Genomic DNA, 18,496 nt, shown 5'->3' with positions numbered 1-18,496 from the left:
AAGCGCCTTCCCTGAAGGGGTTAAAGGAAAAGTTGAGGAATCTTTGGGTTAAGGTCATTCATTTTTAGCAGGGAGGGGCCAAGAAGACCCCAGAAACACCTTCGTTGCTCACAATTCTGTGACCTTCATACTGAGGCAAGCAATTCAAGAAAGAAAATGATTACCAAAACAGAGCAAAATATAATTAAGACCTCCACACTGGAAAGAGGCCTTACAAGTGATTAAATCATCTACCTGATATATTAGGCTAAGATTAATGTATCAAAAAACCAGTTCATATTCAAAGCCTGAGTCCCTCCCAGGATGCCAATGATTGGAGGTATAAACTGTTGCCAGCAATTCTCACCCTCCTCCTCTGTAGCTGCCCACTGATAGCTCCCTTCTGAACAGAAGCTAAGATATGAATCAATATGATGCTAGATAAGTCATTTAAGATGCTCTGGTCAGGCACATGGCCTTTACTGGAACTTGACAGACAGACGGGGAGAATGATTTGCTACGGCCAAGCTGGCCTCTAAGCATATAATCTCGCAAAACTGAAAAACCGAAAGGATATTTTCTACAAAAAGATCTTTTAGATTACATTACAAATGGAAGAAAAGTTTCAGAGAATTTCCTTGAGCTAGACATGGAATGAAATGAACCAATGTCTAAGGGTCTGAATACAGGGCGGTTATACAAGACGGCTTGTGCTTTTTGTCTGTATTCCTTTGAATGACTTATTTACTTGCATATGTGCTTGTTGGTTTATATTTCCTCTTATAACCGTTTTCTTTCAGTACTCCTTTCCATTTTTCTGTTATGAGAATCTATATAACACAACTGTTCATACTTCTTTGGGTGGGATGGTTGAGGGGTGTTCAGGAGCGACAGGGAGTTGTTAAAATTCTGAGATAACCCATTAAACAATAACAAAATAAACGTTTTCCTTTGGGAGCTTCTCTTGTTGTCGACTTTTAGATTAAAAACATATAATTCCCTAAATGCATACTGGGGGATGTAAAGTGTGAATGCAGCAAATGGATTTTTTAGAAACAGAAATGCATCTTGGATAGTAAATAAATGTATAATTTACACTTGGCAACAATCCAGGGGTAGAATACAATGCTAAGCTAAGGCGATTGTTCTTTCAGTGCAAGCGTTTGGGCTTGCTAGATGGAACAATCTCTCCTCTTCTTCTCTTGCCCCGTTCTGTTCTGAGGTTTACTCTGACCTCTGCTGAACAAATTTGGGGAGGGCAGGAGGGGCATGGGAAGGAAAGAGAGAAAAAGCCAGTTGCAGAAGCATAAGTTCTTGTGAAGGCTCCCACTGACTGGACTCCTTAGTTGAATCCTGCCCTAGGTTTGCTCCTGTGTAATGTGTGAAAATGGATCACAGCCAAGAAGTTAACTTGGCTTTTATATGCCTGTTCTTCAGCAAGGCTGTTGACCTCAGCTCCTACTGATCACAAAGGCAAAAGGATCTTATGAGAATAACCGCACACTTTCCCAGAACTTTTCAAGACTAAATGAAAAATAAACCATGTCATGAGGCATGTTTGAAATTGATGTTCATGTTTTACCTGAAGGAAAGGAGCTATCAGCAGCTGGGCTCACACGACCCAAATGTAATTAATGCTGAACGTTATGGCTGCAAGTGAAGGCGGATGCAGAGGAGGACTTTCCAACAGATGCCCTTCTCTCTTTCCCCCAGTGACACACTGCATCCCACCAGCTGAGCCATAGCCTGTGCATTTTGTTCATTTATTAATGCCCATTCTGCCATAACTGGAAGGATCAGGGTGAGTATTTACACAGCCACACACAAAATTAATAAAGAATGATTCAACTAACAATGCATATGCAATTGCCTCCAACTGAACTTCTCCCCAGATTTTTCGGGCTTCCAAATTCTGGTGTGGCTAAAGATAACATTACATAGTGATACAGCATTGTAACAAAGCCAACTTGTGGCATAAAACGATGCAGGTGTTCTGTGGGCAGGAAGTTGAACTTGCAGTGAAGAGCATTTCCACTCAGCAGCAGGAGGAAGTGTTACTGCTGGGAAATGTGTCCCTCTTCAAACCCCTCTCCATCGATGAAATGCTGCCCAAGTGTGGGCCTTAAGCAGGATCAAGCCCAGGGGAGATTCTGGCTCAGCATTTTGCCACAGTTCTTAGCAGGATCAAGCCCAGGGGAGATTCTGGCTCAGCATTTTGCCACAGTTTTTAGTTGATATCTGCCTTTGGTTACTAGTGACGCACATCAGCATGTATGCGCAAGGTTTAAATCAAAGCAGGGGGAGGAATCCTAAGGCAATAATACATTCACATTGATTACTTTTAGCACTGATTTAATCAATGCCACACTGATTAATTAATGATCAAATGTGTTGCAAAACTGCAGCAAATTGGGCATGGCGAATTCATCATTTTTAGAAATTTTGCAAGTTAAACTGGAAGGCAGGCAGACTGGACCATGGGACAGAGTGAACCTACTGGAGGAACTGTTCATCCTTAAATTCAATGGCTAAAAATGACATTTTAGACTGCAAGTGAAGGCTGATGACTTCTACAGTATATCACTCTCACACACAAAAACTAGCATGTCAGGGAGAAATGATGCCATCAGCGTATACATCATACGGTGGTTTTGCTTGTCTTGCTTAGCTGTAACAATGGTTCACAAACATGTTTTTGGGTGGGCTTTAGGGAGATCCCAAAAGTGGCAGAGGCTGTCTCTCCCCCCTCCCTGCACTTGCTCTGTAACATCTGGTATTCAGAGGTATTCTAACCACGAAAGGTTCCATCCTGCTCTCCTGGCTAATAACCATTGATAGCCTTTATCCTCCATGAATCTGATTAATCTCATTTGAAAGCCATTGAAGCCAATGACCATCGCATCTCGTGGGAACTGAATTTCTGTCACACGGCTGCTCCTTTGCTGAAGTGTACAGCTTCATCACTCAAATGCTGAGAGTGGAGGTTGAATCAATGTGCAGCACATTTGCAGAAGTGTATTGTATTTTAATAATTGTTAGAGCCTTGAAGAGTCTTTGCCACAAAAGGTGGGATTATAAATACTCTTAATGAATAAATGAAAGAATACAGTATGCACAGTTACTGATTTGCTCAAGTGCACTAGAAGTCTTCTTCTTCCAAGCACCCGGAGTAGATAGATGTACTGTTGGGTGTCCAGAAAATTACTGCATATAAGTGTGTTTGAACCACCAGATAATGTCAGCCAGCATTGTCCTTGCTTCAGCTGCACTCAGAGCTGGGCAATTCTGCAAGCCAGGACAGGCTCTAGGATTCCCATAGTCTCACACGGATGGTATATATGCCTATGGGAACAGGCATCTCAGGTAAGAGGGCAGCCCTATTCTCAAGCGGGAGTCCATGCTGAAGATGGTTCATCATCAGGATGTCAAGTATGTCAGGACAAAATATAGATGAAAATCCCCATGGGAAGTGAGGCAGACTTGAAAAGTCATTCCTGTCCAGCACTGCAGCAAATCTGAAAAGTTGCGGAGCGAGGTATGCAGCGTTGAACTCCATCGGGGAGATCTTCCTGTTTCTAACTACATCGCTAGCATCCCTCGTTACATCTTGTATGCCATGATGTTGAATACATGCCAGTGAGTCAGTTGGAGCAAGCCAAGATGAAGAAGTGCCAATCATCTCTGAATCCTCTGTGGTGTACAGTACAGTAAGCACTTATTAATGCCCTAGAGGCCTTGCTATAGTCAGTTTGCCCGAGGTCCTTGGCATGCGGATCCCCTTCTGACCAGGCCACAAAGACTGCCAATCCTCACAGATGTTCATTCCACTTGATTTGCTGAGCAGTGTTCTAGGCTTCAAGCCACCACGAAGCAAAATTCATTCGTTAATGCTGAACGCTCCCTTTTCAGAGACCCGCTGAGGGAAGTTGTGATATTCTTGGTCTTAGAGGCTCTAGCAGAGTCACTTCCAAACAATAACTTGGGAGGTAAAAGGACCCCTGACCATTAGGTCCAGTCGTGGCCGACTCTGGGGTTGCGGCGCTCATCTCGCTTTACTGGCCGAGGGAGCTGGCGTACAGCTTCCGGGTCATGTGGCCAGCAGGAATAAGCCGCTTCTGGCCAACCAGAAACGCCGTTTACGCACGGAAACGCCGTTTACCTTCCTGCCAGAGCAGTACCTATTTATCTACTTGCACTTTGACGTGCTTTTGAACTACTAGGTGAGCAGGAGTAGGGACCGAGCAATGGGAGCTCACCCCGTTGTGGGGATTTGAACCGCCGACCTTCCGATCGGCAAGTCCTAGGCTCTGTGGTTTAACCCACAGCACCACCTGCATCCCTTAACTTGGGAGGTAATTGTCCGCAATAATCAGAGCAGCTCAGGACAATTACCTCCCACGGAAGTCATTGAGGGTGGGTACACAGAAGATTCCTATGCCATTATGACTTTGAAGGAAGTGGCTCACCTAACTGCTGGTTCTTATTGGGAGCTGGAGTGCTGATGCTTCCTTGCTACTCAGGAGGACCTTGCTAAGTGTTGACCCCACGTGAGAGATGTGGGACATCAACCTGGTGGTGCGGGGCAATGATCATTTAAAGAGTCAGACATAGATAGCAGTTCTACTTGGTTGGCATCTTTGCAGGTCTCACTGATGACATTTCCATGGGCAAATGGCTTGCCCTGGATAGAGGAAAATATCAGGACAACCAAGCATCCTTCCCTGATGTCAAGGCAGAATACCACAGATGTGAAGATACCACAGAGAATGTGGTATCTTCACATCTTATGGCAGCAAATTCTACTGTTTAACTATGTGCTGTGTGCAGAAGTAATTCTTTTTGTCTGCCCTGAATCTCCTGAAAGGCAGTTTCAATGGATGGTCCAAAGTCCTAGTATTCTAAAGAGTTTTTGTCCACGCCATACTTAATTCTACAAACTTCTTGTCAGGGAAGTGCAAACGGCAAGAGAGCCAAGGGGGGAGACCAGCACTTATAGAGAGCCGAAAGAGCTAATTAGCAGCCTCTCATCTGACAGCGAAGAAGAGGCAGGGAGGGGGGATGCTGAGCCTGGAACTAGTTATTCTTTGAACAGAAGAAGTAAGAGGCGGGGTTTTCGCCGATTAGCCTGCTGGGGAAGGAGGAGTAAGAAAAAGCCATTCGAGGCGTCTAATGAGACAGGGACGGACATGCTTTGAAGCTCTGGAAACCTTTTTGAACTTTGTAAATAAATCTAAAAGGCAGAAACTGGCGGCGAGCCTGGAGTTTAATCTATGCTGGCTTTGGCAGAGCTCACCTCTTACACTTCTGCTATGTCCCCCTGGACATTTTAGTTTTAGGAGACTTGCTCCAGTCCCCTGATAATTTTGCTTGTCCTTTTCTGCCTCTTCTTGCTCCTCTATAAGATATTTTTTGTTATGTGGTGACCACAACTGTACATAGGATTCCAAGCGTAGAATTCTAAAGGGGAATTGTGACACTGACGGTTCTGGTTTTGATCTCTTCCCTAATGATCGCTAGCATGGGATTCGCCTTTTCACAGTTGCTACACAGTTAGCCGATAACCAATGAAAATGTTCGCTATGAACCAATATCTTTTTCCACCGCAGGTTCAGGTCTCCACAGTGTACGGGTGCAGTTAGTGTTGCTGTTTTTGCCTCAAGATCTGTCACTTTGCCGTTTACCACATTTGCCTGATTGTTGTCCATTTACCCAGCTTGGGGAGATCCTCTTGGAGCTCCTCACTGTTCCCTTGGGCTTTCATCCTCTTGAGTAATTTTATATGATCAGCACACTTGGCCACCTTACTGCTCACCCCCAACTTCTTGTAACGAAGTTAAGCACAAGCCACCCTACAAATCCTTGGAGGACTCTCCTCCATTGAAAGAGCTTCCTGTTCTATAACTAGTACTATCCCTTAAGAGGACTAGTGAAGATTCTCCTGCCTCCATAAAGCCATTCGTCCATAGGGACTCCAAGACTGAGCTCCTGCTCTTCATATTTTCTCACAGTTGTTGCTCCCTTGGCACCTGACAGTTTGCCTTCTTGGACTGTGCTACTTCATTCTGGCCCCTCTGCTCACTTGCTGCCACTTCTGAAACCTCACATTTACCTGTCTTAATTATGCTGTTGGTTGCCGGTCAACCAGTTGATAGTTTGCACCTATCTCACTTGGGGGCTCTGATACTGTTCCCCCTGGGAACCCTCTATTCCTAGTGAACCTCGATCCACAGTGTGGACTCAGGAGTCTCTGCTACCAATACCAATACTCTATTCACTCCAGCATAGTGTCTCAAATGTACCATCTTTAGAGAACTGGATGGGACTTCCTTCCTTCCTTCCTTCCTTCCTTCCTTCCTTCCTTCCTTCCTTCCTTCCTTCCTTCCTTCCTTCTTTATTTCCTTCATTTCTGGGCTAAAAGCTCTGGCATGGTTGTAATAATATAAATTATTAGATCATTTACCAACTGTATAATAAACAGTTTTAATAAATAACACTTGAACATACCATTTTATGTTATTAATAGCAGGCTCTGCAATGTGTTTTTTGCCTATTTACATTAAGCAGTACAGAATGGAAATTCAAATGCAGAATGGCATTGTTGGGAGCAGATTATTCAATCATGCTGGAGAATGAGCAAATGAACGAATGCCTGGTGGCATGACTAATGCTACTAGATCCTATAATAATGTTGTTTGAGTGGGTAAGGAAAAGCCGGCCTCTGTGTCTTTTGCTCAGCTTAGTCCTCGGTTATGTTTCTCTATTAGTTGCTGGTGAGTAGAAGGTTTTTTAGATTAGTGGAGGGCAACCACCCAAGGTACGAGAGGGAAGTAGCATTGTTCAGAATAATTGGAGGTACTTTGGAACAATTTTGGCTGAGACCTGTAGGTGACAAGTGATATTCTGTTATGTTCTCTCCTAGGTTTGCCCTGTAGTAGGATATAAATGAGTGACACCTGTTAATCTGTTTCTTTATTTGGTTAGGCGGGTATGCTAGTCTAAAAACACCTGAAGTAAATCCTGTTTAAGCAGCTGTAGCAAACACAGCTGTATCATTGGGCTAGCTATAATCCATGTGTGGTGTGCTCTGGGTGATATCTGGATTGAAAGTGAAACTGCTACATTGACATTCTTGTTGAGAAACACACAATACTCATGGCCTGTTGAAAAATTATGCATATTGACCAGGAAATGTGCATAATTCCCTCTTCGTGGACAGATTCATGTGCACAATGATTCAGATGAACTGTTCAACTCATATTACCTTAAAATTCACACACATTGGCCCTGTGGGCTCTAGGCCTTTCAAGCTTTTGTCACAATAAATGCTAGTCTTTTGAGTTCAACACGACCCTTTTGGATTTCATTATGTTACCATTATGGTGCAGAATGACACCAAAGTGGTAACAACCACATTGCTAAAAACAGAATCGCACCTATGACTTCTCAGATCACAGTGAAAAGGGTCAGGATGACTCTTCTTTCAATGAATCTTAGAAGATCAGTAATCTAAATCGTGCCTGAAAAGCTATGCGTAGTAATTGCTGCCAATCTAGCAGTGATAAAATGTGCTAGAATAAATCATTTCCCCCCAGTTCTTGGCCTAACCTTTAAACATTTTGATATACTGGAAGAACAATTACATTTTGAATGGAAAAGATCTACTTGGTATTACTCGGTGCGAACATGCATTCCATATCGTTTTCTTAACTCCTTGTTGTTAAGACCCAGAGTGTCCTGCTCTGGTCCTGCAGAGGAACCCCTGGGACGAGGCAGCAAGGAAGGTCACTTGTCACAACGTTGTGGAAAGTTCCTAATGAGCAACTTGCTTTGACAAGGATTGAAAGTGAACTGAGGTACTTTGAGTCCCTGCCTTTAATCCACCTCTCCTAGGCTCTGCCTGTTTGGGGATAACTAGGGTCTAGGGACACGGGTGGCGCTGTGGGATAAACCACAGAGCCTAGGACTTGCCAATCAGAAGGTCGGTGGTTCGAATCCCCGCGAGGGGGTGAGCTCCTGTTGCTTGGTCCCTGCTCCTGCCCACCTAGCAGTTCGAAAGCACCTCAAAGTGCAAGTAGATAAATAGGTACCGCTCCGGCGGGAAGGTAAACGGCGTTTCCATGCGCTGCACTGGTTCGCCAGAAGCAGCTTAGTCCTCCTGGCCACATGACCCAGAAGCTGTACGCTGGCCAAGAAAGCGAGATGAGCGCTGCAACCCCAGAGTCGGCCATGACTGGACCTAATGGTCAGGGGTCCCTTTACCTTTAGGGTCTCTTTAAATGCCAACCCTCTGCACTTAAAATTGGTTGGTGCTCCCTGACCTGGTGCACTCCCACCACTGTTGGACTAGCGAGGTACTGTGGAAGGCACATAGCTTCCTGAGCTCAGGGAAGATGCCCAGGAGAGTCCTTGCATTGGGGCCCTGACATATGCTTCAGTGGTCTCCTGCCTGCCAGCCATGAGCTCAGTGGTCCCCTGATCAACAGCATCAGCCTCATTGCCAGGACTCTGGTTTGGCTCTCTTGCAGGTGAAACTATGGTATAACCGAGTGTCCAGGTCTCTTCTGGATCCTGGAGTCACAACACAGAGACTTTAAAGGCTCATCCACATCCTGTTCATTTGGCCTGGTTTCAGTTGGAATCACACGCCAAGGTAGAATATGTGCTTGCTAGCACGGCCACTTGGAAACTTGGGCCATGCTCATCCTGACTTCTCAAAGCCAGTTGAGAGAAGCAGTGCTCATTATTGCCATATCTACAGTTGTTTGGCACCTGCGCAACAATATGGATCCTGTGTGGGTTTTTCTTTTAGCTATCCTTTTCTCTAAGGGATGCGGGTGGCGCTGTGGGTTAAACCACAGAGCCTAGGGCTTGCCAATCAGAAGGTCAGCAGTTCGAATCCCCGCGACAGGGTGAGCTCCCGTTGCTCGGTCCCTGCTCCTGCCAACCTAGCAGTTTGAAAGCATGGCAAAGTGCAAGTAGATAAATAGGTACTGCTCTGGCGGGAAGGTAAACGGCCTTTCCATGCGCTGCTCTGGTTTGCCAGAAGCGGCTTAGTCCTGCTGGCCACATGACCCGGAAGCTGTACACTGGCTCCTCGGCCAATAAAGCGAGATGAGCGCTGCAACCCCAGAGTTGGCCATGACTGGACCTAATGGTCAGGGGTCCCTTTACTTTACCCTTTTCTCTACTTTCAGTCCTCATTTTGAATTCAGAGAAGTTTGTTGAATGATGTATAGTTGGATGGGAGCCATTTCAAAGACCTCTGCTAGTCCTTTTCGCTTGGGCTTGGCACCAAGACTGTACTTGTGGCCTTAGTTGATAACCTCCATTTTAGGGATGAATAGAGGCGACTGCACTCACTGACCCTTTTCTGAAGTTGTTGATATGGGAGTTCATCAGGTGGTGCAGGTTCTACTCATTTCTGGAAGGAACAATGGCAAAAAAGGTTTCTCTTCATCTTCCCAGAGCCTTCTCTGTGATATTCCACAAGGTCAACCCTGTTCTGCTCTACCTCAGTGGTACAGCACATGTTTCACGTGTAAAGAGTTCTAGCATCTTCTGTCACAAAAAAATCAGGCGGCACAGAAAGGAAATGACTTTGCCAAAGACCTTGAAGAACTGCAGCTATTTGATGTTGACCAGAGAGTACCCAATCTGTTCTCTACAAGCTTCCTTCAGGTGGTCCGTGACGTGTCTGTGGATTTGTGGTTGAAGATGGGAGACGGCACATCTATCACATCAGATTTACAGATTCATTTTTCACTGTGTTTTATTGCTTCTTTTCTTTATTTCATTTTCTTATTTTATTGCTTCTTTTATTTCTTATATTATATTACAATCTGAATTCTACGGTGGGGAATTCACTGTCTCACTAAGGCAATTGTTCCTTCAAGGCAAGCATGTGCTGTTCGGGGGGAGGGGCGTTTCTCCTCCCTCAATTCTGGCAAATGAAAGGGGCGCACGCGGGAGAAGGGAGGGGAAGCCCCATTGCACAAAGGGAAGTCCTTGTAGGGGGCTTCCATTGATAAGATTCGTTAGCTGAATCCTGCCCTGTTGAATTCAAATTGCAATACAATAATATACAATGTAAGAGGAAAGAAACAAGTAAAATAACATTGAAAAACACACAGCATCTAGACCAGTGCATTGCAATTGATACAACAGGCAGAAAAATCACTAAGCCGAAACCCTAAACAGTTTTTAAGGGGACCGTGTTTGGAAACCACTATGACAGATAGTACTTAGATGGACCAATGAGCACACTCCCTCCAAGGCAGCTTCATTCTTAGTTCAATCTGTTTATAAGGACATTGGGTGAGATTCTCATGGAGATATGCTCCCCGCTCACTAGTATGGGCCGGACCTGGAACAACACGCCTCTATTTCACTCAAACTAGGTTCCGTTTCTGAGTTTATCTGTTTTATAGTCATGGAGGGGACTGTGTGAGATGAGCCACCTGAAGGTGAATCCTGAGAAGTTGGAAATAATGATGGTTTGGCAGCCCCTCCTGCTCAACGAGGTTTGCAGCCTTGAGATGTTTTTGGAAGTTAAGGTCACAATGGAGGTCATATTTTTCTTTCCTACACTCCATGAAAGCGGAGGTGGCAGTCTTCTATTAATTGGTGACTAGCTGCCCATCTTTTACTTTCTTTGAAGCTAAACTACCAAAAGGAGGACCCACAACAAAACGTTGCAGTCCGAAGGCAGCACAGTACATTCCATTTCCCCTTCCACCCAGAAGCTGTCTTTAAAAAGGAAGCACATCTTGTCCTCCTGAGGACAAGGAACAAAACATGGAAAAGGAAGAAACTGAGGGAGGAGGGCGACATGCTAGCACTCATTTCAAAAACCTTTACAGACAGTCAGATAGAGGAGACTTATTCTCTGTTGTCCCAGTGGAAGGAATTAGATCTTAAGCTACAAAAACCAAGATTTCTTTAGGAAGAAAAGTTCAGCTACTGAACTAAGGGGGGGGGGTTTGAACATTTGTTGGAGGTCTTCAAATACAGGCTGAACAGTCCACAGATGCTGAAGCTCTGCATTTTTTGCACTTCAACAGGAGAATGGACCAAACAGTCCTCTAGGTTCTACTGAACTCCACTACAGGCCTACTTTGGCTCATTCCCAGACTTTGGAAAGTAGTGTAAGGGTTTGTTTGTTTGTTTTTAATGTCAGGTCCATAGTAAGTAAAATATTCTGCTGCTTTAGTTATTTTCTTGAACTTTTACATATGTTGCACTGATATTTTTTTTTAAAAGTGCACTAGTAATGGAAGTTTTTTTGGGGAGGCACAAGATATTCTGTTTAAATACCAAAAGCGGATTTCAAAAGATAGTATTGTTTTTGGTAGAAGGAACTCAAATTGCTAATAGGTAGGTTAAAGGTTTTCTCTAACATTCAATTGCACTCAACAAGAGATAAGAATTGCGTTTTAAAGATCTAGGTTAAATAAAGGGAAAAAAGGCAATATCGGTTGGCTTTTCCTTTCTGGTTGTGCGTAGAATACAGAAAAATCAAACAATGATTTTTCTGTAAACAAGGGAAGGGTTTTAAAAGTGAGTTAGATTCAGATGAAGTAGAAGCAGTCGTTGTGAATGAGGGAGGAACACATTCGGCACAAGAAAAAGAGTAATTAATGATCAAAATTTGTACCAAAAAGTTTCCCAATCTTAAGCTGCTACATGCTAATGGATGGGAATCATTGACATTTAATTATAAGATCTCAGCTGATGCTATGGATGTAAAAGGATAAATTTTAGCAGAGTTTCTGATCTGGAGGGTGAGCACTATCCATATGGTCTGCCAAGTCAGATGTGACAGCAAACTATTGCTACTACTAAACAGGAAAATGGGACAGAAGCTGAGATAAAGATGAATAAAGAAGAGTGGAGAAGAGAAGAGAAGAGAAGAGAAGAGAGAGAAGAGAAGGTAGCAGGAAGTTCACAGCTCATTCTCTGTCCTCCAAATCATAGTTTGGATAATTGGTCTGAATTGAACCAGACTAATTATCACTATCTGGCTTCCATTCCTCAATGTCTATGGTTTTGAATTTAAGCCACGACAACAGAAACAGCTAACCTATAGAGACAATAACTTCCCAATCTGATTTAAAAGTAGTCAAGTCCTAGAGAAGAGGTCCCATTAGCAGACAATATAACATATGGCGTAATTTGCTCTCTGGTTGGACTTTGTTGTCAGTAAAAAAAAAAACATCAGGAAGTAGTCTACTAGGACATTCAAAGTTCCCTCTGATACAAGTTACAGAACCAATTGCACCCAGTAAGTCACTATCCTGGAACACTAAGAACAATGAAATAATTAAACAACCCACAACTGTATCTATTTCCTTCCTATTATTTACTTCTACTTTCAGTATGAATTACATGTATACTTTTTATTGCAGAAGAATAAGTACATCTTTGTTTTAACGAATGAGGGCTGCTGCTTGTTTTTTAAACAGCTGTCTTTGGGCACTGGGCATTTTAAAGAAGTATCACTGCACCTTGCTAAACATTCCTAGATGCCTTTCAGATGTAGAAGCAGCTGCTTTTGCATTAGAGGTTGTGTGGGAGTGCGACATTCATGTTGATTGGGTTTTTCACACAGAATCACACTGCCAAAACTAGGCAACGCTGCACTATAGCTACATAAGTTACCTTCATGGGAAAGGAACTCTCACGTGGTTGCTACTATGCCTTAATGGCATTGTACAATAGTGCAAAAATGTTGGATCACAAGAAAATCAACACTTTGGGTTGGATCCAGGCTATATAAGTTTCACCGAACTCCCACTGAAGGCAATGGGACTCAAGTCCAGACTGACTTGTCTCATCGATTTCAGTGTGGGTCTTGATTTCAATCAACCTTTTCTGGATCCAACCTAGTATTTTCTTGCTAGCATTATCCTTGAATAATTATGTGTTGTTTACATAACACAGCTGAGAAGACAATGAGTGAAAATTCACTTACTTGATATTGTCAAGACACCCAGATTCAGGTTTCAATATGGCTGTATGATGAAACATTTTATAAAGAGCAATCCCAAGGAAGATTACATTAAGCTGAAATTAAAAATAAGAAGCAAGTTATGAGAAAAAGAAGGGGATTAACCCAAGGCTCTAGTTTTCTCTACAACGGCAAAACTTTGATTGGACTGCACTAGTTCACACAGCAAGTGGAGACTCACATTACTGTATATTCCTCCACACAAAAGTAAAAATTCTTACAGATAAAGCACTAGATGTCAAAGAGAAGACTCTAGATTAGCTACCTCTCTGACATCCTAGTTTTCTTTGTGGGATGATTTTTTTTTTTGTATGCAGGATTGTACCAACATGTGTGCGCCCACCTGCAGCTTAAGTGGTACAGCCCAGACACTGATTTATGACATTACTGAGAGCTGGGCCTTAGTCTTTCATTTGCATTCTTCATAGCAGAAGAAGCGGATTAAGAAATTAGTTTGTAGGGTCAGCCCAAGTAGACAGTTTTCAAAGGTGACTTGTAGAAAAGGGGCACCGGAAGCCCACAGGGCAACACAAAGACACAACGTTAGACAGACTGATCTTAACAAGTTCTTTTACAGGGAAAAAAAGCAGATGCTTAAAATCTGACACGTTGCTTTTCCGGATCTCTATAGCGTGTTATTCAATCCTTGCTCTTCAGTCACAGTGGTGTCACTGCTGTGCAGGACTTTTGAAAATGTGCAAACACAAAGGCAGAACAGAATAATAGGATGCACAGGAAGGGAAGCAATTGCTAAAAATCCATGCTGCGATGACTAGACAAAGCAAATCCTGTTATACTCTGTAAAGATACAAAAATCCTCAACCAATGTAGCCATAGGACTATTTCTTGAAGGTGCAGGATCAAGGAACCACACAGCCAAGATAGCAACCTGAAGACTACAGTTAAACACTGTTTCTGTATATGTCTCTAAGACCCAAGCAAAAAACCCCATCTGGGCTCTGTTGAACCTTTAGCAGAATAAGGAACAGATGTGGGTTCAGTCTCTCATGTACGCCCTTTTATTTGCACAGGTTCACAAGAACACTCCTTAAGTGGGCAAATATTAGGGCTGGACCACCTTGGCTTGGCCCACCTGGGGGCAATCCAGGGATGTTGAAGGGCAAGTAGGAGGTGGGGGGCGGGAAGGAGCAGCAGGCAGCAAAGAGCACCGCAGGACTGATTGAGAAAGGACTTCGAAACAGCCCCACACTGCACTTTGGTTGCACAAGCTTTTCCCCAATTTTGCGCAGCCTCACAGACCAGGATTCAACTACCAGGCGACACCAGGCACTGTCTGCTAAGTATGCGATAAAAACATGCGCTGAAAGCCATGCTAATCAGGAATTCTTACCATAATTATCAAGGTTGCAGGTCCTATAAAGCTCCAGATGAAATACGTGTCAAGTCGAAGCCAACATCTGTAATGGAAATGCAGGGAAATATGGCATGTAAGAGGGCATCTAAGAAGCATATATCAAGTGTGAGCAAGTGACAGAGAGGAATGGGAGCAGTGTAACGTTCCACTAGGAGGCAGGAAATATCACATTGCTTGTTCATTTAAAACCTGAATTATATGCCTGGTTTCTGACAGTGCTATTGATGGAGTAAGATAATTACCTCTGGAGGAAGCAGGAGAAAATAGCACAGATTCTACTTGCTAAGACCTTCCGTTTCTGTCATAGAAAATCTTTATAAAAGCCCTAAAACAGCCATTAAATCTAGCTGCAAGCTATTCACTGCTGCTCAGCCCGACTGTCAGCTTCCATAGTAGGTGAAGATCTGAACGATTTAGTGAAAAGGGAAATAAATTTAGGATTAGAAGGTCGGAAGCTTAATTAGATTCAGGAGTTTTCTGTTTTCATGAATATTTCTAGAAATGCAACTGACCTTTAGAATCAAGCTAGGTGATTCATGACCTAAACTAAATTATTAATAGCTTCATTTTATCTGATTTAATATCCCCTAATGGTTAATGATTTGGGGAAATTACATTTCCATTCTGAGTTTTCCCAATGACAAAATGGGCATAAGGTAACAAGACAGTTGAACATAAATCTACCCTTATGATCTTCTGTTTTTGGTAGTTTAATGTATCAAGAGCTGCACGCTCACAAGAGATTGAATACCTGCTATGCAAAGAAATATGAGAATCCAGTCATTTTCAAATATGCAGATTTTCTTTGAAATAAAATTCTAGATGGAGGCAGAGGACCTTCTGAACTGACGACTGAGATCAGTGATGAAGGTAAACAATCTAAAGTTGAATCCAGACAAGGAAGAAGTACTGTTGCTCAGAGACTCAACAGACCAAGAGACACTGTTCAGTCTCTTTCCCCCTTAAGTACCAGGTACACAGTTGGAGAGCGTTTCTGGATTCAGTGCTGGTCCAGAAAGCTTAGATAGTGGTGATGACCAAAAGAAGCCAGAACAGGTTCCCAAAATGGCACACCCGGAGTCAACTCTTTTAGATAAGATCAGATAAAGTTTATTCCTGTTCATAGCTGATGAAAAAAAGATAGTCTCCAATTCTCTCTCTCTCTCTCTTTCATTTCTGGGGTTGCCATTACTTTAAACAGATGCTTTCTACCCTTAACATCATTATGATGGGATATATTAAAGTGGTGAAATTTGATATGAGTTTTTCTTGGGAGTGAAGCTCCAGTGCTTCTGCTACATTTCAGAACTAGTGGGTTGATAATAAAAATCTCCCCAGCTGATAATGCTTCGATGTATTGCAAGATGAGTTTCCTTTCCCAATTTGTTCTTTCTGTGCTCAGAATGCAAAATGAAACTATCATGAGTTTATATTCTGAGTTTTGCACTGGTGTGGTTTACATGCATCGGGCGAAGAGGAGCTCAAAACTGGCAAAACCGCCGTTGGGAGTCGCTTGCTTTAACCCCTTCCTACTTTAAACCTTGCAGACTGCTGCAACTGACTTATAAAACATAATTTACCGAAGAGTATCTTGCCCAACGAGCAATCAATCTGACTTTTCAAAAAGTCGGGAATGCCGTAAGGGCATAAAGCATGTAAATGTGACCTTTGAAGCGACTCAGGAAACTGATCATTGAGGGTAATATTTCATACGGTTGTTTTTTTAAAAAGGCGTCTACGGCTCTGGCTCACTTGGAGCTGGGGAGAACTTGGGCAAAATTGAAAGAGAGCCATGCCATAATAAGAGGTTCTCCTCTTGGGTGGCAGCTGTCACTCATCTGCCAGACAAACCCACCTAACAAGAGCTGTCTTTTCTGGTCCCCGCACTACAGCTTCCATGAGACTTTGCAAGGATGGACATGTAGGAAAGGAAGAACTGTGGCTGTTTCCTCCAATGAACTCTGCCACAGGTTTGCATATTACAATGTTACCATGCAAGCAGAACTATGGCAGCTGCAAACATTGGCCTATTCTTCCTGGGCATTTATACATTGCTGTTTTAGCTACTGATGCAGCTGTTTCGGCATCCTGTTCTATGGTTATTTTTGTTTGTGGAAGAGTAGGAAGCTTAGCATTTTCAATTAACACAACAGTCTGCCAAACACAAAGCTTGCATTAATGTGGTGTCGTATGTATATTTCATGCGCAAGCCGTTTTGCGATTAGGCCCCTGTTTAAACGAATAGCGAAGATTTTTGCATTATTTCCTTTCTTTCCTTAGAATTAGTTAGCATTCTTTGCTGCCTGAAAGAGTTTCCATGTAACTTGGAAACCTGTATATATTCTCCCTTCTAATAAAAGGTATCAACTTACCTATTCTGCATTTCACACTGAAGATTATACTTCATGATTAAACTTGCATTACAGATTTGCATAGCAAAACATCAGTCCTTTTATTAAGGGTCAAACTAGACAATACGTGGGAGATGTGTGAACAGTGTCCAAATGGATTCACTCATTTATTACTGAAATGCAGCAAACTGTATCAGAGGCTGCAGTCGGGAATGAAGGAGATTTCCCCATTCCTTCCTGCTCAAAATTGCCTCTCCAGCCATCAGAGGAAAAAATATCAGAACCCTAACTATGTCTCCCCCTGCCCCCTGCCAGGGGCAATTTCATCAGGGTGATTTTGAGCAGAAAACGGGCAGCAGCTCCTTCCCCCTGCCTTTTCTTCATTAAAACTAGCAGCCTCCAATGGCTGATTTTTCCACTTTAAAAAAGTTGGCAGACCATGAACAAGTATCACCCATGTTGTCAGCTTTGCCCTTGAGGTGTCCAATGTAATTTTTAACTCCCATGGACAGAAAATTTAGAAAAGCACACTTAAAAAGATTTTTTTAAAAACCATTAGCATGGTGGAGGTGGATGTTGGAGGAACCAGACACAGAGGAAGGGGTAATTTATTTCATGGGCACAAATCATCCTATGGATGAGAGAAACACAACAGGTGTCAGGTCAGCCAAGTCAACTCCTATGGTGAGGGTCCATTGCTGACTATACAAGAGATTAAGGCAGAAATGCTGAGTTCTGTGAGCAGAATGGTTGGTCAAGGATCCATGCGAATCCTGACGTTCTCTCAGAATGTCTGCTTGATTCTGATGAGGAGGGAGAGGCAGAAGCTGAACCTGTTGATGAGGACCAGGTCGCTGACCAGGGTCAAGAACAGGGTTGGGCATCTCCACAGGTTGTTAAAAGAGAGCCCAAGAGTGAGCCTTCGGCTCCCGTTAGCAAAGTTCAGAAGGCCTGAAGACGCAGTAAGTCAGAGGGGGAGTCTTCTGGTACCAGTGAATCACTTGCTGGACCCAGTGGGTCAGAAGGAGCACCTGAGACAGTGCTCAGACGTTCCGCACGCTCCACGAAGGGGGTACCACCTGAGAGGTTTCAGGTCACTAGCGCGTGGGTTTGTTTCGCTCAGTGCGAACCTGAGAGTTTTGAGGAGGTTCAACAGTTGCCTGAGACAGAAGCCAGGAAGGGGCTAGAGGCAATGGGAAAGGAGTTGAACTCAAAGAGATCTGTAGATGTGTCCTCACAGTTTCCCTCAGGATGCGAGACGAGAGGGTGTGTGAGGAGAATCAGAACTTACAGGGTTAAACAGTTCTGAGTGATGTCTCACATTCTGAGGCGTGGCTATGTTCACATAGGGGAGTGTTTCTCTGTGTGTCTTTTTTCTTTCGCTTTTGCCGAGAAGCGGAAAGGATGCCGGCAAATTCACCGGGCTGATTTATGTTGTTATTCTACTCATTAAAGGCTATTGGAGATAAGAGAAAAGCCTGCTTTGCAGTTTGAGTTATTACCCACACAAGCAACAGCTTTCCCTGCTGTGTAAACTCTGCTAAGAGAGCCAAAGAGGCTGGAAGAGGTTTTTACCGGCACGGACAGCAGTGATGTAGCTAAGAAGAGTGCCGGATGCCATTTTGGCCCCATATGGAAGAGAAAGGTTGACTAATCCCTACTCTCCTGAAGAAACTGGGGTGGCAGAAAGAAAATACAGGATTTTTCAGGAGATGTTGCAAACCATGCTAACTGATGCAGTCTATCTGCAACTTTCTGGCAACTGCTCATTATGTGCAAAACTGC

General features: G+C 43.4%; 1 protein-coding gene across 13 annotated transcripts in view; it reads right to left on the bottom strand.

The window, feature by feature from the left end:
• ADGRL3 (adhesion G protein-coupled receptor L3) overlaps positions 1 to 18,496 on the bottom strand; it is a 548,617-nt gene that overhangs the window by 96,817 nt on the left and 433,304 nt on the right. For all 13 annotated transcript variants that reach the window (XM_081893739.1, XM_081893730.1, XM_081893741.1 and 10 more), the window contains 2 exons: positions 14,337 to 14,403; positions 12,950 to 13,041 (listed from right to left, as the gene is read on the bottom strand). In XM_081893739.1, the coding sequence (XP_081749865.1) occupies positions 12,950 to 13,041; positions 14,337 to 14,403 (159 nt within the window). The remainder of the gene's footprint in view (positions 1 to 12,949; positions 13,042 to 14,336; positions 14,404 to 18,496) is intronic.

The sequence above is a fragment of the Podarcis melisellensis genome (assembly GCF_964234715.1).
Source record: "Podarcis melisellensis genome assembly, chromosome: 17".
In the NCBI taxonomy this organism is placed as follows: Eukaryota; Metazoa; Chordata; class Lepidosauria; order Squamata; family Lacertidae; genus Podarcis; species Podarcis melisellensis.
The sequence above is the reverse complement of the archived record's forward strand: the minus strand, read 5'-3'. Positions and strand labels throughout refer to the sequence as shown.